Source organism: Phyllopteryx taeniolatus, chromosome 18 (genome assembly GCF_024500385.1).
Source record: "Phyllopteryx taeniolatus isolate TA_2022b chromosome 18, UOR_Ptae_1.2, whole genome shotgun sequence".
In the NCBI taxonomy this organism is placed as follows: Eukaryota; Metazoa; Chordata; class Actinopteri; order Syngnathiformes; family Syngnathidae; genus Phyllopteryx; species Phyllopteryx taeniolatus.
The window spans coordinates 10,377,264-10,401,467 of NC_084519.1; the positions used below are offsets into that span (position 1 = coordinate 10,377,264).

At 39.1% G+C, this 24,204-nt stretch overlaps 2 protein-coding genes across 8 annotated transcripts in view; both read right to left on the minus strand.

Moving 5' to 3' along the window:
• The window catches only part of LOC133468709 (cannabinoid receptor type 1A), a 30,984-nt gene extending 19,254 nt beyond the window's left edge, over positions 1–11,730 (minus strand). The window contains exons 1-2 of the mRNA XM_061754925.1: positions 9,290–11,730; positions 3,922–5,630 (exon numbers count right to left, since the gene is read on the minus strand). The gene's annotated coding sequence lies outside the window, so the exon portion shown is untranslated. The remainder of the gene's footprint in view (positions 1–3,921; positions 5,631–9,289) is intronic.
• Positions 11,731–12,168: 438 nt separating this feature from the next.
• The window catches only part of rngtt (RNA guanylyltransferase and 5'-phosphatase), a 90,208-nt gene continuing 78,172 nt past the window's right edge, over positions 12,169–24,204 (minus strand). For 2 of the 7 annotated variants that reach the window (XM_061754921.1, XM_061754918.1), the window contains exons 15-16: positions 22,062–22,185; positions 18,290–18,739 (exon numbers count right to left, since the gene is read on the minus strand). In XM_061754921.1, the coding sequence (XP_061610905.1) occupies positions 18,573–18,739; positions 22,062–22,185 (291 nt within the window). In that variant the 3' untranslated portion in view covers positions 18,290–18,572. Of the gene's footprint in view, positions 16,635–18,289; positions 18,740–22,061; positions 22,186–24,204 lie in introns of those variants that run through there. The other 5 variants (XR_009785550.1, XR_009785551.1, XR_009785552.1 and 2 more) reach the window with 5 other exon arrangements.

Here is a 24,204-nt window from a genome sequence, read left to right on the forward strand (position 1 = left end):
ACTGCACATACTATGTGTATGAAGAAAGTAATAAGGACATAGGACGGGAGGTAGATTTTTGGGTAAGGAGGAAGGTAGCAAGGTTGCTAGGTCAGTTGGTTGGTTGATCAGTCGTATGTAGCTAGGTAGTGGCTACAAATGTAAATTTAAATGTGACATTGTTATTAGGTTGGTAAAAAGGAATGAAGGTAAGCAGGTAATGATGCATCCCACTCTCAAAGTGCTGTAATGGTCAAGAACATATAAATGTGCGCATCAGCCTCCGCACTGGCATGTGTCTTGGGGTCAGACATAAATAGCGAGCAGGATTTCCCGCTGCGACGCGGAAATGATGGACAGACGCGGACTTGTGCATTTTGTGCAATGTCACATACTAGAACATTCACACACTGTACTTGTACCTTCACACATTTGGATGGCTCGAAATGAAGACAGGCCCAGCGTCACAGTCTGTAGTCACAGTCCATTTTAGGTGTTCTCTATATTGCTTACATACAATCATTTTGAACTTTTTTTCTTTCTGTATAACTTCTATGGTGGCTAAATTATTCACATATCATTTCTTCTGCCTAGTCTCATTAAATTCAACTTTTCTAATCATTTGACTGCGACTGTTGCTGCCGCGGCGCCCCAGATCCCCGCTGAACAGTAATTGAAGTCTCTTGCTTCTCTGCATTTCATCAAAGAAAAAAACCTAAAGGTGGATGTTGCAGAAAGGAAGTGTGCCTTTTGTCAATTTTATCAGGATGTCTCTATACAGAGTGCATACTAACTTTGGCTTGGAGAGTTTTACCTCCGGTCTGTCTGCAGACGAGACTCCAGGTGAACACAGGAGCTTAACTTTAAAGCTCTGAAGCAACTGATTGTGATTCATGTCAGTGAACTAACGTTTAAAATTCTCTCTGAAAGTTGACAAATGTGTGCTTCCTCAAACTATAGTATGCGTTGCTCCGCCTCACTATTGCAGCTGGGATTCACTTTTATAACATCAGATGGCAAAAAACTCACAAGGTGACATTTTGCGCTCAAAGAAACAAAAAGGATTCGTAGTTACAATCTGTTAGTTTGGCAAAACGGAATTCTTAGTTAACATCCAAATGTGGATAATCTAAATAAATGGGTTTGGAATGCTGATCCTGTAATCTTGTTTTATCAAAGCTATTATTCAGACCAATAGAAGTTATCAAAGTTGATATTTCCCTTTTAATTTGCGGTCCTCAAACTCCATAAACGTTTGTAATTACCGCAGCTCCGACTGCACCTACAAAAGGGCAAGTCCATGAAAATACTCCATTACTACAGGTTGAATAACAAATAACCTGGCTGAAGCATTTAATTTGCTTACTTGTCCTGACTGAACAAAGGGACAACTCGGCACGCAACGAAATCAGCGAGTCAACGTCTAGGATCGAGATAGCGGGTAGGCAGGTCCGTCGGTTGGTAGGAAGGAAGCACGGTTGGTCGGTCAGTAGGTGGATAAGAATGAAGGATGTTTAGGATGCTGGGCCAGTCAGGTAGTAGGTAGGAAAGAAGATGGGTTTGTAGGCAAGTAGCTGAGTCGGTGGACAGGACAGAAAGTAAGTCACTGAATGGTAGGAAGGAAGAAAGGAAGGGTGGTGATCGGTAACTAGAGGACAATACCGGGGGTATCGGCAGCATCTTTCAGTCAATATCACCTTATTAAGGTTCTTCAATATTATAGAAGAACCCCAGAAAGCTTAAAAACAACAACTTGGATGTTGTGTTCGACATCAGCTATCAGTCGAGGAAAGACACTTTTGGAGATGTGATCCGGCAAATACGACACGGACACATACTGTACGGACTGACGTCACAACCAAACAGTGCCCGATGATTGAATGTACAGTGACGGTGCAGAATCCTGGATGTCGCTATGTGAAAGTGGACATCTGGTCTTTGGACTACTTTTGGGCAATGTTGAGGCTGTTGTTTAGTTTGGTGGGAGGGAGGTGATTGACAAGATGGAAAAGGGCGGAAAGGCGGTCATCTCCCCCTCATTCCCTAAACGTATGCGTGGAAAGCTTTGACGGCTGAGGAGGAGGTGTGACAGAGTTGACAAAGACAATGTTGAAAGGTGCTTATTTGTGCACACTAAATGGAAAACAAAGAAGGGGAAAAGATTAGGGAGTCAGGGAAGATAAGGTCTGAAGGCTTCGGGCAGCGTCATTAAATGTAAAAAAAAATAAAATAATAATAATACTTTTGTGCGCGGTTTGGACATCTCCAGGAGGGAGTTATTCACACTAGCCTAAAGAATTGTAGAGGGTCATCAACAAAGGCTGTTTTTTTTTTTTTTAGTAAAGAGAGACTAGAAATGGACATTTGATGAAGCTAATGGTCAATTAGGCTATCAATTGCCTTTTTTAATGGGAGACCATTTCTGAATGTTCTTCACTCCTGTTTCCACGCCAGTGTTGCATTGAGGAGAATGACGTAGCCTGAAGGAGTTGTGTCATAGGCTGTTGCTCAACTACCATATCGCCAACATCATTTTGTACTCGTTTAAAGGGTAAACGAGTTGAGAATGAATCAACAGTGCCTTTGCTAGTTGTAGGAAAGTAGCGCACACTCAATTTCGCCGCATTTGCTTCACTAGCAACTATAATTCCACACAATGAACAGAATTCATACAAATGGATGAACATGCCCATCCTTAATTCAACCACAGAAAAAGTCTTCAGATTAAACCATGAATAGTGATAATGGGAAGAAATGCTTCCGTTTTTCAAAGAAAAGTTTAAATTCACATTTGTAGGCCGAGCAGACGAGGGGGGAAAAAGTAGTATGGATCTCAGCCAAGCATGAACTTTTGGCATACTGTATGCCTGACCTTTATTATGAAGATCCATGCATTATGTATTGAGAAATTAAGCAAAATGTTAAATTATTCCCTCGTGTTGCTGTATGCAGTATTTTGGCCATTATCTTTTTTTTACGATGTCTTTCCTTTAATGCTCTGAATCCACTCAGAATGCAAATAACAGTGACAATGTGAAACCAAAGTAAATTGTCCTTGAACAACAGCTGTATTGGACTCTGGGTGGGAATAAGGAACCATACATACGTTGCGATCACAAATCCCACACAATTTTAGGTGCACTTACACAATCACTATGTGTATTATTGCATGTGTACTTTTCAGTGCTGTATATTTGCACTGTGTGAGACGTGTACACCGTGAAGTATGGTAGAGAGCATCGATACCAGTGTGAACTATAACAATAAACCGTTATATTTGTAAAAGCAGAATTATTTGATACTGGTCTTGTGTAAGTGTACCTAATGCTGTGTTTGTGAGTGTCAACAGTATATAAAAAAAAAAGTATTTAAAAAAAAATAATTGGCGCACCTCCTCGAGAAGAAATTTAAAAAGAACATTCAGAAGCAGACAGATCCCGTGGAGTTCAAATTACTTGTTCTCGTCTCCTGAATAAAGCGTGTTATTTGCTTTTCCCTCGTACGATTACATCAATAACACATTCCCTATCACATCAGCTTGATTTTCTGCCTGAGGATAAAAAAAAAACAAAAAAAAAACATGCCCCAAACAACAGCTGGGTTGCAATATTCGCCATCTATTTGCATTTCAGCTCATTAGAGGTTAACGCCTTAGAGCCAAATTGTCCGAAGGAATAATCTGAAGCCAGTGAATATATTTTTTGAAAAAAAAAAAAAAAAACAACAACAAAACTATTGGTAACGCATTCATTGTGGTGTGAATGATTCACAATAAACAACGCAGTCCAGCTGAGGCGATTTAGGTTCATTTTGCTTCTTGTCTCTGACCATCTGTCTTGAAAAATGACCTGCACAACAATCAGTATCTGACTCCACTCAAACATGTTGCTCCCTCTGTACTTCTTCACACAACAAAACTTTATGCACTGTCATTTCACTCACCTCACATCTGACCACATCTCAAAAAGGGGAACTCTGTCCAGAACCTAAACACTGGGGTTTCTCAGGGCACCATACTGGGGCCAATGGTCTTTCTTCTCTCTCTTTCAATCAACTTTCATCATTTGTACAGTGGAACCTGCAACGTCAAACACAATCTGTTCTGGAATGCACATCAGCCTCCAATTGGTCAGGATTTAGAATCATTTTTACCCCATTGGGAAAAGAGTGGTACTGTACCTTGTCTTATGAGGCCCCCAACATCAGTTTTTTTGAGTTACAAGCCAGTGCCAGATTGATTTTTTTGCTTTGTATTATGAGCCAAAGTTTGAGGTAAGAGTGACCTTCTGATAAAAATGAAATGGGGCAATTAAGATACTGTAATGCCCTCACATGTGGACCAGGAGAGCCACAGTTCCTTATTCAACCATTTATTGAATGGGACAAACTATCAAACACAAATACAACTTGAAAACCCTTGAAAAGATCTGCCGTAGACCACAACTCGCTTCTAAGCCACGCCCCTGAAAGGTACACACCAAATACATGGAGACTACAGTATGTGCAGTAATTACATTTTAGAAAACCAGTTTATTCGCTGAGAAACTGAATTTCCTCTTACAAAATGATCTGTTATTTTTCACGCCATAAAAAAAGTTGACTTTATATTGACGTAATATTTTTATGGCAGACGCTTCCACATCAATCTGTGACAAAGTTTTTTTTTTTGAGGGCTTGTAAGAAAATGCAGATAAGCATTGATAGTCTCACACTATAGACTTCTCAGCATACCTCAAAAAAGTGTTGACATTAATATTTTTGTTGTATAATGTTGGTCAATGGAAAGACGTTTGAACCTTTAGTCAATATCCAATTGTGTATGTATTAGTACTCGCTTTGTCCTCACTAGTAAGACAATGTAGTGCACAAGAACAAATTAATGCTACTCCTGAGGAAAAACTGTAGTAGTTGACATTTTCACGCTACTAGTACTACTAGCTTGATGATAACTAGTAGAATTGTATGTCACAAGTTGTACTAGTATCACTCAATTGTCAACTAGTGCACTAGTTCTACTACTATTGCCTTACTAGTGAGGACAAAGGATGTACTTGTACATGGACAATTCAGCGCACTAGTAGGCTATTGAATAAATGATCAAACCGCTTGCTATATTGCTCAAACATAATGATTCAACGCAAAAAAAAAAAAATCACTTTTGTTAAGGACACCCAACACATTGTTTTTGGACTATATGCCTATATTATTTGTTAATACTGACTATGTGCAGCCTTTCTTGTTTCCTCATCATCAATAGAGAAATCAGCCAACCAGAAAGTCACTTTGGCTATTCAAATATTGAATTGCTTTAACTTAATTTTTTTTGGAAGCCGTTTACAAGAAAATATGTAGCATTTTATTTTTGGGGGGGGTGTGGAGTCCAATTTCCCTTTGAGTTCTTCTTCTTATGTACAATCTTCACTCAGTCATCATCTGTTTTCTGTTTTTGTCTTTTTCCTGACTGCCGCAATCAAAAAGGTCTCTAAAAACACCACACAGCAGCATCCGAGAAGCAAAACGCTGACGGCTAAATGCTTTTCCCAGCTCTCCATCGCGTGTCAAAGAGCCCGCCAATGACTGCAGGCCGTGTCATTAGTGTGGCCGGGCTTCCAGAAATCAAACACATCCCTGTGGAGGAGAACAGCGTGAACCTGTATAAAAAAATAAAAAATAAAAAAAATAAAAAAATAAAAAAGTTATGCTGTGACATTAGCGGCGCTTTGAGCCAAGTGCACCGGCGGGTGACATTAGAAAAGAAGTCATACAGATACAAACGCTCACTCGGTTTGCACACCGAAATTCAGCACCCCCTTTTAATGAAACAGAGGCAAAGTAAACGCTTTAGTTTGAGCACGAACATGCTCACATCGTGAATCAAAGTCGCAAGCAGTAGGCAAGTGGTTCGATAAACAGTAAATATCAAAACAAATAGTAAACAGTGGAACCTCGAAAGTCGAAAGTTACGAGTGAGCACAGACAGAATAACCACATTAGCAAAGGAATACTGTATATTGTTTCGAGCGCTTGGTTTAAAAGAGGGAAACTGTTTTGTGTGCAAAATCAGTTTTGCACATAAAGTTGACGACACTGTTTATTCATACTGCCTTTCTTCAAAATCTACCTGCTTATTTAAACATTGCTTAGCTTTAAAGATATTCAGTTATTTCACACGTGCACATAATCCCTTGGCTCGTAATATCCCAAATATTATGCTTGATTGAATTGAGTATTTTGTATCCAGTTTAAGCTGGATGCCTTAATCCTCCCAAGTATTTTACAATGGACTCCATGGATTCTGAATGTACATGTACCTTTTGAAATAGTTTTTTTTGTATTTCTGCTTTATGTTTATGTCATGCATGTATATCGTTGTAATTAATTGTTTGTAAGCAGGGTGTGATTGGAAAAGAGAGCATGCTCTCAACTGGCCCTTAAGGTGTAACTCAACTGAACACATTCCATTCCAATTTTTAACATTGTTACCACTTACTATAGGCCCAGTTATAAGTATGTGTGTACCCAGCTTAAAAAAAAAAATCTTGCTTGAAGTCGACTTGACTTCATCATGTGTCAAAGTTAAGCGCGAGCAAAAAATTGTTTTTGTTTAATGATTTAAGCTTTTGTAAAATATTATACTTGTGCGACAGTTGAAATATGGACTGTAGACTTAAAGCTTTTATTACTACATAAATTTGCCCCTGAAATGGATGAGTTCAATTTCCATTATTTCCGTTGGGGGAGAAAAAAAGATTCAAAATCGTAGCATTGTGCTCAACCTTAGCAGCTCCACTGTACTCTGCTGTTCAATAAAGAAATCAACTTTCTTCCGCTAGCCAAATATTGAGCCGGGAGTATTGAGGACCACATTAGCTCGACTTTGGGGATCTCACATTATTATGGGATGGATTTAAATGAATCGCTTTTGTTACATATTCAATATTCAGTCTCGGTAGGAATGCACCTGTGGCTTATCACACAACAGCTTTTTATGATTTAGTAATGATGTTTAAAACCTCTGAGGACAGCTCCGGTCATTTTTTTGACCACAGCCATCCTGAATTCTGCTTTGATATGAGAATAATTCAAATGCAGACAAGGAATCATTTGATAAAAAAACAGCATGTTGGTGCCATTGTTCTCTCAGCCGTGAAGTGCACATTTTTAGCCATTCTATTATCTCTAATGGCTCTAATGACAAACAGGGCAAATTGCTGCCATGAATGAGAAACACTTTCACCGAGGGAAGGACACTTTATATTCGGACCTAGCCGTAAAACCTGACCTTGATTGCAGATGCTAGGCAGCCATCTTATGTAGTAGCTTTCAATTTGATGAACAACTCTAACCCCACTTTAACATCCCCAGAATAAAATGTGAACCTTGTCCCATTGCCTTGTCAAAGGGAGCTCAGACCACGCAAATCACAATTTTAAACACCCACTGCAAAATGCAATGTTTATGTCCTTCTTTGAGATTAGTTTTGCAATTTCACTACACTTTTTATTGCCATACCATTTGTTCTGGCAGTGGGCACATCTGATGACTTGAATGTGTAGATTTAACCCATTCCTAATGAAAAGGCGTGTGTTAGGAATCAATCATCTATGGGCATTTAAAAAAAACAACAACAACTTAACGACAGAAACTTTTTTTTTTTTTTTTTGTCAAAGCCTTTCCTGAGAGAGAACAAGGGGTCAAATTTCACAACAAAAGAACAGTCAAGTGCAGTCTTTTAAAATTGTGTCATCGACAAGTCTGCAGGTTTTAATGTCCAATTTCAGGTAATTCCACACTTGAAGGAACATTGTTATCTTTACGATAACAGAAATACACCTATTACGCCAACTTAATGCACACTTAAAGGGCATTTGTCACCACACAGTGGGAAAAAAAATAAAACTAGTACAGTAGAACATCTAAGGTTGACCGCGACCCATGATGGCATTTGGCTGGCTTCAGATATGTTTTTTTTCTCCACAGAAAATAATGAAAATACAAATAATGGTCGAACTGTCGAAACTCCCCGCTAATGCTGTTACTCGCCAAAATGTTATCACTGTCTTTTAGACCATATGCTGACAGTGCTGCTTTACACACACAAAAACAAAGTAAGACACTCACTATCCAGTATGGGCTTCTCTTAAGATTCTTATGAAATACTAAGAGAATGTTTAGCGAAAAAGAGAAGGCTCAAATAAGCATCAAAAAGTGTAATAACTTGCCTTTGAGATCACTGAGATGATGCACTAGCTTGCGAAAAGGAGAATACAATTTCCGTCATTGCCATAGCAACTGAGGATCGCCAACTTTAATGGTCTATACTGTATTACAGATTTATATGGACTATATTAATTTGTGGATCAGTTAGGACACCTCAAAAGTGGAAATAAGTGTTTGTGTCTGAGTCCACTGTACTGCACAAAAATGATCCAATGTTTATTTGAGACTTGTGTTCATAAAGGGATCAACAAAAGATATTACATTTAGAAAAAAATCATTACATTTCGATTTCCTGGTTTGGTGCCAAACGTTCCTTTAATAACGTAACATTAGAGAAGAAGCAAAGTGGCATGACAGACTTGACTGGCATCCAGAAATCTCCAATTTCCCTGACACAAATGGTCAAGAGGATGGACAAAACTTCTTTTTCATGGACTTGTGCATGATTGAAAATATTCATTTTATTGCTACAGCTCTCAGGTCTTTTTTTCTGTTCAGTCTGCACACAATCAAGGTCATATGGGTAAATACTCAAGTTTCTGTTCCACAAGTTTTCACAGCTAAACTTCAAATGATTCCAAATGGAATAATTACAAGTGGCGCTGGGCTAATTACTGTGGTAGGTTGTGTTGAGATAGAATAATCATTCCAGACAATCCAACCACAAAGGGGAGTTTTAGGGGAACATTGGTTAGCAATTGAACGCGTCTCAGACAACTCGGCGATGTAGACTGCAATACAAACACACGGTCTAGTGTGATGATGGCATGATGCCATCTTCAATGCTACCTCAGATGGATGTACAGCACTGCGTCTTTGAGTGGACCGTGCTTTCAGCACCATTTGCTCAGAAAATGGCCATTCACAATGAATAATTTAATCATTTCAGGACACAGCAGAAGCTCTAAAGTACAACGCTCCAATTCTGAATTGGACCAACATTTTGGGAAAAATACACAAAATTTGCAGTTTTGGAGGTGGATGTTTCATTGCTTTTATGTCTTAACTTCTTTTTACACTCATGATAATTAAGAATGTAAGAAAAATAGATACAGTCAGTCATTATTCAAGTTAAGAGTAATTGTTTTACATTTCAGGGGTGGCATATACATTCACAGATATGCCATTCATTGGTAGTCCGGATGCAGAGGAATCTTCTCTAGGATTTGTTGCAGATCGCTTAAAAAGAAAGTTGCAGTCAGCATTTGCATAAGACTGTGAAAAGTCAATGTTAACTTTGCTGTAATTTGTTATCCTTCGTGTATGTTAACATAAGAATAACAGAGATCTTTTATTAAGACATTTGGGAAAAAAATGCATATGTCTCCTTTCGAACATTGCCAGGACAGTTATTAAAAGTTTCTACGGTGACTGTTTCAAATATTTCCTTGGGGAAAAATGGATTCGAAAATGGATTGTTGACCTTAGAGGTTCCACTGTATTTCACTTTGACACTGTACCAGGGGTGTCAACCTTGTTTTCAGTGCAGGCCACGCAACGCAGTCATGGTTGAGCCGGATATAATGACGAAATCAAAATGATGAACACAGACACATGCAAAACTTAAAAGCTTGAACAATCAACATTATTATGCTATAAAAACATTAATAATAGCATTTGTCATGGCTTCGGCTTCAGCTAAAGAGCCTGGCACAAGCTGCTAAAAGTTCCGTTAGTATTATTATATTATTTAAACATATGGCTAGCCATGACATCTGCTAGCCAGAAGCTGAGCTGAGCTAGGCCCACAACCTTTTCCACTGTGTGTTCACGTCGAACCGACACCGCGATCCACTCCTCTGTGTCGTGCCGACAGAGCGGCATGGCCAGATGAGACCGTTACCTTATGACATCTTTATGGTGACACTTTCTCGAGAAAAATGTGCTGGTCGTGTTGATGCTCTCCGAGGAACGTCCACTGCATTTACCCCAGAGCTTTACCCCTTAAAAAAGAACAAGTCTCCTTTCATCACTCACCAAAATCCAATGAAGTAAAATCAGTGACCTCTTTGCTTGAGCAGCTGCAGATCTGTATCTTAAAAAGAGGTAAGGAATAATTGTGTTTTGGTTTGCCTTAAAGGCTCCTCCCGCAGCTATAATGTAATTGACTTCCAAGCTACTATAGTAAATACAAATCAACAGCTGTAAACATGCTAAGACCAAGTCAGTAGAAGTCAATGGATTCACTGGCCTAACAGTAACAGTAAATAACTGTTTAGTAACACAATGTCTTGAAATAAACATTAGGGTCTAATGCTACGCAACATGAGAGGTGTCCTGGCTGGTCCACCATTATTATAGACCCCTAAGGGTCTTTACTATAACTGTACCAACACAAATGGAAAAGCTGAAATCTAACTGTTAGTACAGTGTTATATAAACTAAGTGAATCTCTTGGCTTTGGATCCTCCAAGAGCTAATCAGAGGCAGGTGTGAGTCAACCTGGAGTCCAATCAATGAGTCAAGATTGGCGGTGTGGCTTAAGGATGCTATGGCCACTACAAAACACAGACCAGTTTAGAATTGTCTCTTGGCAAGAAGCATTGCCTGATGTGTATCATGTCTCGCTCAAAAGAGCTATCAGAAGACCTACGATTAAGGTTTAGTTATATAAAGCTGGAAAAATTTACAAAAATATCTCGAAAAGTCTTATGTTCATCAGTCCACATATAGACAAATTTTGAGCTTTGCCCAAAGTTTTAAACACACTTTTTATTTCTGAACACAACTGTACTATCATTTTTATGTTTCAAATATAATTTATTTTTAAATTCTTACCAATCAATCGTTCAAACCCATCACTTTTCTTTGCATCGTTTTCTAAACGTGTGTTCCAGCGGTTACACATACAAGGTTACTGGGAAGTAAATGGAAAAGATCAGCATTTGTTATTGAATTTCAATGTCTCTTTAATGTTTTATTTTACTGTCACGGGCGACCAACTCCTAGCTCCAAATGAGCACCTTCTGTAATCAACTTTAAATCATGTTTGAGATAAGTTTGCTACACTCCCACCTTCAAGTTTGTTGAGAGGCAATTTGCTTTCACCCCCCCCATGGGCAAGTGTAGAGGAAAAACTGTGAAAACAACAAAATGCTATTCAAGCGTTTCTTTACTCCATTAACTTGGGTGCACGTAAGAATGGCAGCTCCATAGAGTACATATTGTTTGGGGGAAACGTGCCATATATTACTTTCCCCCTTTGCTGTCCAAATAATAAATGGCACTTAACTCGTGGATTGTTTGAAATCAATTTATTCCTGCGACAGCTTGGATTTGTGGCCTACCTGGACAGCAACTACCACACTAGAACACACTCCTAAGTTTCTTCAATTAGTTTGACAGGCATGCAGTCATAAGTAATAGAAGCAAAAGCCGACAGCGACAAGAATGAGGAAAATTGAAACTTAAAGCTGTAATCTTTACTGCTCTACGGCTCCTGTGAAATTCAACGTTTGAAGATGTCTTACTGATGTGAATAGTGCCAGTTTCTCTTAGTTAAAAAAAAAACAACATTGATTTGACCCCTCCCACCCCCGTTTTCTTATTTATAACAAGTTAATACCCTCATAACCAGAAGCGTCTAAATAAAAGTGCATGCTAAATTGATAAAATATCTCTGTTAAAAATAAAAAGTATCTCCTCAAAACACAACGCGATGATTGTTGATTTTGAAATTGTTCTAATTGCAACATTTTTATTCACAGAAAATAATGTAAAGGTAATTAATTGATAATTATTTTTTTCCAAGTTCCAACTTGCCACCATAACCTTTATTTATTGTACAGGCAATATTTATTAGTACTATACGTCATACGAGTGTGAAGACATGTTAATGAAAATAAGTAAAACGACTCACCATTTTGAAGATGGCTGCCGGAGATGGAACAGGACGGTTCATGCAGAGTGGTACAGTCACCTAGTGGGGCTTTTAATAGGAACTGCTGGAATGAGTAAGTGTTGTACAAGAACTTCTTAAAGCCTTTATTGGCCATCGACTGCCATAAAAAAAACATACGCAACATTGTTGCAATGCAAGGTTAAAAAATACAAACAATACAGAATACTAATGGATGGTTACCATTGCACTTTTCCTCTTTTCAATCACTGGTACCCTTCTGCGGCAGCATAAAAAATACAAGTAAAACACACCTACTGAGCTGAAGTCTCGGCCCGCTTTACGAATTATGACACGTTCACGTTATGACACGTTGTTCAGAACATTTTGGTTGACCTCTAAATCTTGACTTGGCAGGTTCAACTGTAACTGAACATAGCGTAATATGATTAACGTGTTGCACTTTTCTCACTTCAACAATATTAAATGTTTGAGTGAGTCTGCCCTTCATTAACAAAATGTCTAAACCAGTGTTTCCCAACCGTTATTAAGCAAAGGCACCCATTTTAAATTAGAAAAATCTAACGGCACACCGCCAAACAAAAATATCACAATAAGTATAAAATGTAAATAATTATTTTCGTCTCGTCGTCGTGAAATCTGGGCCTGTTTAATTGACCACAAAGCTGATATACTCACAGTAAGCCATGACTTATTCTGTTATCTAAATAGCAAAAGGTGGACACACCGGTTTATTGTATCTTCTGCCAGCTAATGGAATAGCATTTATTTGTTCTGCTCAGGGCCGTACTTACCATTAGGCAAACAGGCAGTTGCTCGGGCCCCCGAAGTGTCCAGGCCCCCGCCCAAAAGTCTCATAAAAAACGATTACTACAATTTTCTTCAATTGAAAGCAATTTGTCGTTTTAATCTTAATTTACGCGCTTAAAAAATATTCCAATGCATTATCTAGCCTTACTGTTTCAATTTCAAACCCAACACCCCAGCCTTTCCTCCCCATTGGACTACTCCATCGTCTAAGTGTACATGTGCAGACTTGATTCATGAGGACTGCTGCAAAAAAAATTTGTGGCGCACTTGTGAATAGGAAGCGTGTCATCCCAGTGGAGCAAAGAAAAGGAGAAAGCGAATGGAAAATGAACAGTTTTCATCAAAACTATAAAATGTTTCAACCTTTTTCACAATGACAACAGCAAGGGCCAGATGCTACTACAGTCAGTGTTAACCGAGGAGAATCCAGTATCGAAGAAGTGGAAAAGCACGGGTCATGCTTTTCATCTCAAAGACCTGAGTCATAGTATTAAAGCTCTCGAAATGGTAAACTATATTAAATGTTGATTAATTTTCTTATGACTTACAATAAAAGTGTTGAAATCATTTACTTGTTAGATAATAATCCCCAAGAAGAAAGAAATGGAACCACTTTCTCAAATTCAGTTGACATTATTCAGTCTTTGGTGATAAAAATTCTCTTGACGGGGAACATAAAAATGCTCATGTAACTAGTAACTTAAGCTATTAGTAAGGGATTTCAAAAGCACAACAAAGTGGCTTAACATACATACGCACCTTTCGTCAACATTGAACTAAATTACTGTAATTGAGGAAATGCATTTAGTAACATGTGGAGGCCCCCATTTCTGGGTTTGCCTTGAGCCCCTGAATGACTAGCTACGCCCCTGCTGTCACTATATGTCGCTGGCATAGATAGAGGAACAAAGATATATTTGTAATTAATAAATAGTAATGTTCTAACAATTTAAGTGCAATTCGATCATTTCCCGTAGCACCCCAGTGATCTCTCACGGCACAGCAGTGCGCCACAGCACCCTGTCATTTTGTGTGCCATTATTTGCAATTAAAAAAAAAAAAAGTGCATTTAAAGCTGTGAGAGTAAACAGAACATTAACATATCCATGGAAACAATGCTGCAAATGATGCAGAAAAACCACAAACCACCGCCTCCTAATTGTTCCCCTGCCCACCCTTTCTATGGAAACATCAGCGGCATTATCAGTTACCCTCAAATGGGACTGTGAGGACCAATATGTGATAATACATAAGTGGCAAAATGTGTTATTACAAGCCACCTGATGAAGGACACAAAGTGCTATTTTACTGAGAGATGACTGCAAATGAAGAGCAGCACATGAATACCTCATTGAAGATGCAGATAATATTGCAGCGAGAAAGGCCTACGATGATTTAATATGAGCTTCCCGGGCCCCAGGAGAGAGAACGCCGAGCCTCATGTCGTCGACGGCGCCACAGGCGCTCATGTGGTGTGTTTACAAGTTCACATTGCAGCCGCTCGTCTCCTGCACGTCCAAGGACTCACAATCTGGGAGAAAACGATGCCATGTTAATGCAAATCTTTCTGCTTCTCCCTTGTTTGTTTGTTTTGCAGACTTGTAGGGACCCTTATGCTTTAGCACAAGATGCAAGCCCAATCTTTTAGAAAGTGGGGATTAGTTTCCCATTGAGGGAGAATAACCCATAAAGCCCTCAGTTGGCAATAGGTGAAAGAAGAATTTAAGAGAAAGGCAGAAGAGCGAGGGGGTGGCAGTGGGTTTTTTCAGTAAGTCATACCTGACAGCCAGAGAGCGGAGAGGGACTTTAAGATAGAATCAAATTTAGATAAAAGCAAAACTCCTCACCTGTACACATAATGGAGAAAAAAACAGCAAGGTGTTTGGAGAGTGATACCGTCACACAGTGGTGCCAAGTTGTCTGAGGCACAATTCTTTTTAGGCTTTACACGATCAGGATTTTTTGGGGCCGATCAGCGAGTTGAAAAAAAAAGATAACCGATCTGATCACAAGATGGAGGAATGTGTCGATTTAAATGACCTGTTCATTTACTGTATATACTTGTGCACTTACTGCGATTGGCTGGCAACCAGTTCAGGCTGTACCCCGCCTCCTGCCCGTTGATAGCTGGGATAGGCTCCAGCACTCCTAGTGAGGAGAAGCGGTTCTGAAAATGGATAAATGGACTTGTGCACTTAATTGCTAAAAAAAAATATATTTACAATAATGTATCTTTGTTCATCTATTTCTGCCAGTGAGGCATAGTGACAGACAGAACAAATGATAAATGGTCTTCTATTAGATGGCAGGAAGTAGGAAGGACAGTAATTAATGTATCCACATTAATGACATTTTTGTTTGTTGGTGTTCCGTGAGATTTTTCAATTGTAAAATATGTTCCTTGGCTCCATAAAGGTTGGAAATAACTGCTCTAGTCAGATCGTGTATTCTAATCAGTCAGGTCAAACCGACATTACATGACAGAAATAATGGGTGCTAACTTGCTGTAATTAAATTACTTTATCCATCCATCCATTTTCTGAGCCGCTTCTCCTCAGTAGGGTCGCGGGCGTGCTGGAGCCTATCCCATCTATCATCGGGCAGTACACCCTGAACTGGTTGCCAGCCAATCACAGGGCACATATAAACAAACAACCATTCGCACTCACATTCACACCTACGGGCAATTTAGTGTCCTCAATTAACCTACCATGCATGTTTTTGGGATGTGGGAGGAAACCGGATTGCCCGGAGAAAACCCACGCAGGCACGGGGAGAACATGCAAACGCCACACAGGCGGGGCCGGGGATTGAACGCCGGTCCTCAGTTTTTAATTAAATTACTTCACCCACACCCGCACGAGTGCAGTGTTGAAGGGGCCAGAGCACCTCGGGAGTGCATCTCATCCATCTCTGCTATTACAACAGTCGCCTCTTGCAATCGCAGGCAGGACCTTAAAACACACTTGATTTAGTTCCAGCCTTCTCTATGCTCCACTGCACTAACCTTTATTGACTCAATACTCCACACTGTGTGACTAACCCAACAGTGTCAACCTGGTCTCAAAATAAACATTCTGCCCCCAAAAGACAGAAAATAACATCTGTGCAGGAGAGACAGATTTCAGACCTATTTCTGCAAACACAATCCTTTCTCACATTAACACTTATCTTCACACAGAAATATAAAATATTTTTCCAAATAGTATCGACTACATCAGGTAGCCTCCTACCTCATTTCTTGTTAAGACAGCTGAAATACAGCATGAGAGCTGACAAGTAAATCAGCTCCCTGGGTGACGGTGCACAGGAGAGATAAATATGTTCCTCACAACACACAAGCCTCTGTGAGGATCTGAATAAGAAAGGAAGGAATAAGGACTGTTCAACAGGTTCTTCATTCAGCAGAGTCTACTATCGTTAGTAGAAATTCAACATAACATTTCCAACTGCTATATGATATGGTCTAAGTCTAAATGAGCTTATCTCCGCACTGGACTAGTTTGCGCAACGACACGAGAAAGCATGACCTGATACAACCCTATTTACTGTTTTTCATTTAACGGTTCCATATTTATGGCTTACTGTAATCATAACTTTACTATTGCGTTAGTGCTGAGTATGGCACATTCTGACTTAACAAATATACATACAAATTCAGGTTACGCTGTTGCTGTGGGACCACAAAATCCATCGTAAGGTGAAGACCCAGAGTATACCTTTCACAGCGGTACAAGTGATGGCAGCAATAGTGACGAGGACAGACCTGGAAAGAAATGAATTTATCACAGTCACAGTTTCATATTTTGGCACTTAGATGAAAATTAACTGCACTATGTTACACTATGACAAAATGTCACTTAAAATAAAAAGGCTTTCGGATGGCGAAAAATCCAAACGTCAAACTGAATTCCATTTTGTGTTATGAGGACCAATATTAAACATCTAAATAAATCAAAGGTTGTATAGCCTCCTAGTACGCATTGTGGTGGAATGCTGTCCAATACCATCGGTTTACGACAAAGTTCCTTTCCTAGTTCCTCGTAATTCCTAGTTCCCATGTATAAGTTTTATGTACTGTAAGTTAAAACTGGTAAGTCTTTTTCACTTACCATAACACAGGAGTAACATTATAATGGAAAACACTGCTAGGCCATAAATACAAAACAATCAAATGAAAAAGAGTCAGTACAGGTAACTGACTATGCCTTCTTGTGATGATGTATTCTTACACCGCTACACAAAATAGTTCATTGTGCTTGTAATCTTGAAACCACGTGTATAAAAAGTTGTGTGGTGTTGATTGTTAATTAATTGCACGTTGAAGCAGTCTCATATCATTTCCTGTGTAAAGACGGCAACGGCATGATTTTTCACCATCCGACGGCATGTCAGCTACGGGAGGTTGCGCTGAATAAATTTTATGGCACAATTCATCTGGCCAGATTTAGTCTTCTTAATACGACACTTCTGGCAGCATTAGCGTTCTTTGTGACAACACTGTGTGACATCATCGAGTGACATCATCTTTTAAGTCAGTTTAGAAGTCTTGATAGCGGCGCTTCAACACATCAGCCCACGTCCAATGTCCCAATGGTTAAAAGAATAGGGGGGGGAAAAAAAAGCAAACGGAGACAAAAGTCCTTTGCAGTCCAACAGTCGCGATTTACTTCCTGTTCATAACGCATCATGAAAAGTGTCTTACATAACCAAAGACAATTTCCTACACATCTAAGTCAAGGACAAATAATGATGCAGATAGAAATAGTTTTGAGTTGGTTGACTTTCAAGTATTTTCATTGAAAACTGTCATGACTTACCACACAAAAAATATACATTATCATTCCAATGTCATGTGCTATGCATACCAACTCTAGAAGTCAACTTAAAAAAAGGTACAAGATACAGAGAACCATAAGAGCAAAGTAGGTCATGTAACAAAGGGAACAAAAAATACAATTATTCTTGGTAAACTGATGAACCATCACTTTACATTGAAGTGAACAAATACAAATAGTACAATTGTATTATAGAAATCAACAATGGCCAAATGTATCACCCAACCTCATCACATTAGGACTGTAAATCTGTGTAAAACGAGGAAACCTCAGGATTTAAAATGGCCACAATAAAAGCGTACTCTCTTCTTTTGTCGAGCAGCTTGATTTTCCACTAGTCTTGTCAGTTTTTGGAGCACGTGTCATCACTGTGTTACATCCCCACCCATCCGTGTAGCCTTTAAATCTACAGATGGGCTTCATTTGGACTTGAAGTGTTCACATCCAAGCGGGATCTGTTTCACGTTCTTTTCTTTTCATCTAAAAATAAACAAAATCCTGCAGTTGCAAAACCAAAGTGACATCTAGAAGCAGTTTTTTTTTTTTTTTAAACGTGTAAAATTAAAAGCAATTGGACAGGATATGAAGCTTTGCTGATGATGTTTATTCCTCCAATACAAATTGGCAAGCCATCGACTTTTTATAGCTCAGACTCAAAATCAGCATGAAGGTTGTTGTTTGTTTATTTTAATAAGAACACCAACAATTAGAGCTATAAAGAATCTAACAAGGTAAGTCGAATGTAATGATGTGGACAGATTTGCAGGTGGATATGGATGACTTTCCATCAGGCAGAGGTGGCTGGTGATGAGGATGGACAGCAGCTGTAGAAAAGTCTAGAGTGGCCCAACGCGGTTCACTTGAGTCTATTGGAAAGACCGGTTTGGTCTCTTCGGAGGGGGAGGGGGCATTAGCTCAGAGTCCGGGTCTCTTTGGCGTTTGCGGGTCTGGGCTTGGACTGCTTGAGGACAGCGGTCCACATACTCCAACAAGATTTTCTTGGTGACGGGTTCCTGGATGCTTTTACACACCGCTGGGAAAAGATAAGGGATGGGAGGAACAACCGTCAAGGAGCGGCTACAGGAAGCACTTGCTGAAGCCGTGTGGGCGGTGTTATTAATTTATTCACTGCTGTGGATGTTTATATTCGTCATCTGGAATCCAACCGTTTACTGTCATGGTAGGTAGTAGAAAGTGTGTGCTGCGGTCGTGAGAAAAGATAAATGGAGTGAATGAGAAAAGCCGTAAGAAAAAGTCACTGACTTTCAACTTCAGCTATGCAATAAGTCAGCGATGCTCACAGCGCATTTCATAGTTGTCTATCTGTAAATAAATTATTATTTTGCCCTCATAAGCCCTTTCTCATTCTTGTTTTTGTTGTTTTAGAGTTTGAAGTGTCACAAAAACAAAACATATTTGTGTCAAAGTCATTGTTCTGCTTGACATGTTTCTTTTTACAAAAAGCTCGTTCGCTCTGCTTGTATGTCAGAAACTGGGTTTTTTGGTGAAACCAGCCCCCGTTCTACTGCTGATTACTAAAGAATTACTAAAGAACTCTCCCTCCCAAAATAAACAAAACAATAAAAAAACAAATACAAAAAACATACAGGAGGCATTGTTTATTGTCTAACATGCACATTAAAGTGGAACTCAAACATTTGTAAGACATTCCTGCAATTCAGAATGCTTTAAAATAGTAACAAACAATTACTTTTACTGGCTCCTGCCTTTAAATTAATGCACCACTTGTTGATCTGTGAACAACAACAAAAGAGGCAAAACTGTCACTCCAACTCTTACATGGCAAGTCTTGTGCACAGTGCTCTTGACATGCAGGTGATGCAACCGATGGTTTTAAGAAAGCAATTATCTTTGTCGAATTCACTTGGCCATGAGGGAAGTGTTGTCTGATTTTGTTAATTACTAAAATAATTAAAGATACTGCGCGCAAGGGCGATTCCAGGATCGGACCTGATGTTAAGCAAACAGTACCTTGCACAAATAATCATGAAAGGTCCCTTTCCATCAATTTTTTTAATTTTCTTTTTTATAATCTTTAAATGTCCTTTCATCAGGTTTGCAAGATAATTTGGGTTGGAAATGCCTCAAATGGGCTTTTCCCAAGCTATTCTAATCTGTCTTTTCTGCCTGGGACTTGAGACAGACGGATTTCTCACTAATATTCGATACGTAAATGAGCTTTGTTCTGATTCGATCTCTGTTGTTCTAATTAGAATTTGGAAAACAACTTTGCTCTGTTTGGTCCTTGGCGAGATCACGGTGTCTCGTGGCTTAGGTTGGCCAAGCGTTCAGAGTGACATCACATTAGAATCATTTGATGTCTTTCTATCATTGTGAAGAACAATTAACCAAGCATTAGATTATTGGCCCACTAATAGGGAACGTGAGCTAAACGGAATGTGTGTGAAAATTTAAAAAGAGGGGGATATTTTGAGGTTTCGGCTCGTCCTCTGCTCCCATTCACCTGAACATTACGTTCATCGCTCACACACATTTTGGAAAGAATGACTTCAAGCTTCACTATTTCATCCACTGTTACACCATAAATTACTGTTGTAAAATACGTGTATGCTTTATAGACTTTGTTTGTATGGCTTGGTGACGGCTGAGACCTGCTCGCTTAAAAGCCGGAAATGCCGTGTTGCTGTTTAGCTAAGTTGAGTGGGTGGGTACAAACCAAGAAGTGCGCAGATACTTGAATAATTAGGAAATTTCTACATCGCAAACACACAGAACTGACCTGGTTGTTTGCAAGCCTTGTGCTGTTTATTGCCTTTTGCATAAAATCGACAAACCGCATAGCTGTCAAACCATGTCACAGACTCATTTTGACCTATAATATGCATAAAACTGGAAAAATTTGGATTTTGATATAAGGGCACCATTAGTAGTTATCATTTCCTTTTAAAAAAGGCAAACATCACAATGCAACTTCAGAAAAAAGAGCTTAGTCAGTTGATCAGTTGTAAATAGTGTTTGATGCAGAATTAATCATGGTTTTCATGACAATATACCTTTTTTTGAGTAGTTACGTTCATGAAATCTGAGCCTCCATCGAGGGCCACATTGTTACAAACTGATAAGCATTTTCTTTTAATAGCTATCAGACAAGACTAGACTAATCATCTTGAGCTAATTATCATTCACCAATGTTTTGGGTAATTTAGGATGCAATTATACACTAATATGTATTTAAAACCTGCATGATTCACCACTGATTTGTGGCCTCAAATTACCTCGATTCAAACAAAGTACATCAGAAATGCTAATGAGTGTCACTGTTAACAAAGACAGTGAGAAGCAACTAGGCAATAAAGCTCCAGCCCTTGCAATGCATTCTGGGACTTAAATTGTTGTGGTGCAAGTTTTACAGTGGCCAGCTAGTTCTGAAAAACTTATCTTGCTAATTTCATCTAACATACTTTTCTTGAAGATAACGGTTAGAGAACACTGTTAGAGAATAACATTTTAAATGCATTCTCATTACTTCTATGACTATACTACTTCTACATAATTTGAAATTTAATCATTGTATCCATAAAATGATTACGCACCCTTAAAAGGGTCTAAAAAAAAATCTATGAATGCATGAAAATATGTCATTCTTGATATCTGAAAGCCTGACAAAAGTACTGACAGCTAAGTAAATGCTTTCTCGGCCTGCCCATGACAACATGATGTGGGCAGAACTGCAGCCCTATTGGTCTAGTATACAGATAAAAGCTGGTTTTGCCTGCGGCTCCTCAAATTAGCACACCAGACAGCGTGAGGACATAAAGCTCAAAAAGTCTTGCTTTCTTATCCATTTCAATAAAGTCATTCTTTAAATGCATTTTCTATTGCTTACGCTTATTGTGTGGGTACTGGCGTATGTAAACGGGTAAAGTCAGCAATTCAATGCAAGCTACGTTTCTCCAATACACTAAAGTATTTTAGTGTGTGGTGGGAGTTGACTAGGACTCGAGCTGAGCGTTGATAATAAACAAAAGAAAACATTTCAAAATATTCATATTGTTTCAGTACACTATTTTTCTCACAAAATGGCAAATTAAAGAACAAACATTGTTGAACTACAATACCGTGATTGAGAACAGATTATTTGTGTTAATACATATTGAGGATTGGATCATGCGAACAGGTCTTCAATAGAACAGACTGAGTTCCATGATGGATTTGCCAAACTTTAAATAATTCTTATCATAAATATACCAGACATTCACTTACTTTTAGGAATGTCCAGTTAGGGGTGTGTTCTCTTCGTGCTGCCCTAGTTATTGTTTTACTAAACAGCTGGTAACTGAACAAGTATTTAACTGGGAACAAGGAAGACTCACCCATTGCTGTGTCGTAGGAGTTTGGGAAGCTCTTGTCTATCCTCTGCCTCATGAACACCCAGCTGTTGTTGGCAAAGGTGCACTCGATGATCTTGTTGTCATACATTTTGAGCTCTTTCGTGGCCTACACATACGACAGACGACACAGTTGCTTTTTACTTGTACAGGTCAGTGAGGACAATGCCGGAATACTATTGTTATAATTGCCCATTACACTTATTAGACCACGTTTGCATTCTGCAAGAGTGAGAGCCATATGGCTTCGAACACAAGGCATCATCTGAATGTAATAAATGTAATTCAGTAACTGCAATGACCGTGGTGTTAAAAACACATTAAATATGCATTAACAATAAAGATATTGTCGCAGGCAGCTGATATTCAACTTTGAGAAACAAAGCGTGCACATGGTTGCAGCTGCAATACAGTAGGGAATAGTACTTGTCATTAAAAAAATCTGAATTCTAGCCTTTTAGAGACAATTATTTATAGGAGAATTTCAGAAAGACCATTCTTTTAAAGATATGCATTTTGTTTTTAATCGCTAATAAGGACTCATCACAGAAACTACTACTCAAACCCTCAAATGTATACAGTAATTCCTTATATAGAAGTCGGTTACAAAAAAGGTAAATAAAGCAACCTAGTGGCACCACTTGTTCCCTTTCCTGTGGAGAAAAAAAGAAGGCATCTATTTGGGGAGAAGCGTTCATTTGTTCCAGAGGACGATGCATCCAGCAATTAATTGGAGAATGCCTCGATCAGAGTGGAGGCCACTACTTGACGAACTATACACTTACATAAAAAGGCTAATTGATAACTTAAATTCCTGTCATAAAAATGCAGTGTGTGTAAAAAGTGAGTCCATCTCATAATTTAGATGAAATGTTACAATGTTTTGTTACTGTTATCAGTCACATTTTATTACATTTTGTAACACTCAACACTTCAGAATGCAATCTTCAAAGCTGCATAAGGAAATAATGCGCAACAGGCATTGTCACATTCTCAGCTATGATGACAGGGTTCGCCACCTCCATGAAGACTTCTGCCCACCATCATGGAGGTCAAACACTCCGACGCATGAAAAAAACATCCAGTCAGTTGCCTGGCTACACGATGCATTTGTGGGATGGTGAGATGGTATCTGCTCGACCAGCTGACCAGAAATAACCTCTAAAGCAATTCCAGGGACATCTACCACTATATTTATGAGACAGAGAAGATGCAAGTCAAAATTTCACACAATAAGCCTCTATTTTCATGCAACCTCAGGCTAAAAACACAATGGCTCCCATGATTCACTTCTGGATCCATTGCATCCATTTAAATTAGACCCGTCACTGTCAATGCCACTGTCATGTGTCATCTCCCTCTGAACTACCTTATCCCTCACTTGCAGAGCAGGTTGATAATATTGAACATTTCAGTTTATGATACCACTTCATCTGCTATTCTTTATTAAACCTGCTTAAACAATCCAAGCACAAATGAAGCTACTGTAATGTAGAGGCAGTCTTGCCATGTAGGGATTTTGCTCAGTTTTTACAAGACAGTCTTTTAGGCTTAATCAAATGAAATAGACTTCTCAGTTGCGGCACAATTTAGTGCGGCGGAACAATACAACAAACAAACAACAGAGTTCTCTATGATGTGGGGCTGAGAGCTGCGATCTGGATCACTGACTTGTTTTCTCATATTTGATTTGAAAACATCATCAACCCGCAGCCATTTTACCTTAAAATTGCAGCTTGAAAATATTTTGGATGGCATGCCAAATCTAAATACGTACAAAAGTATCTTTGTCTTTGCTATGGTAACCAAGGATGATCACCTACTTAAAATATTGGTGCACAAAGGAAACAGTGCTCATGTGCAATGATTCAACTCAATACCAACAAAGACTGTCGCACAGCATGTTGTCCAGGTTCACAAAGAACACTGGCATTCAGCAAAGGTCAGGCAAAGAACAACAGCCAAGAAAGCAATGGAGTTTGGCAAGATCCTAGAATTCTACACGTGCGCTTCATCCTTCCTGGAGTGTGGGGCATCTGGCCTGACAGCGGGGGGGCCACAAATATCACACAGGAAGCAAGAAAGAGTGTGACGGAGGAAGATGGAGAACACAGACCACAGAGCCAAG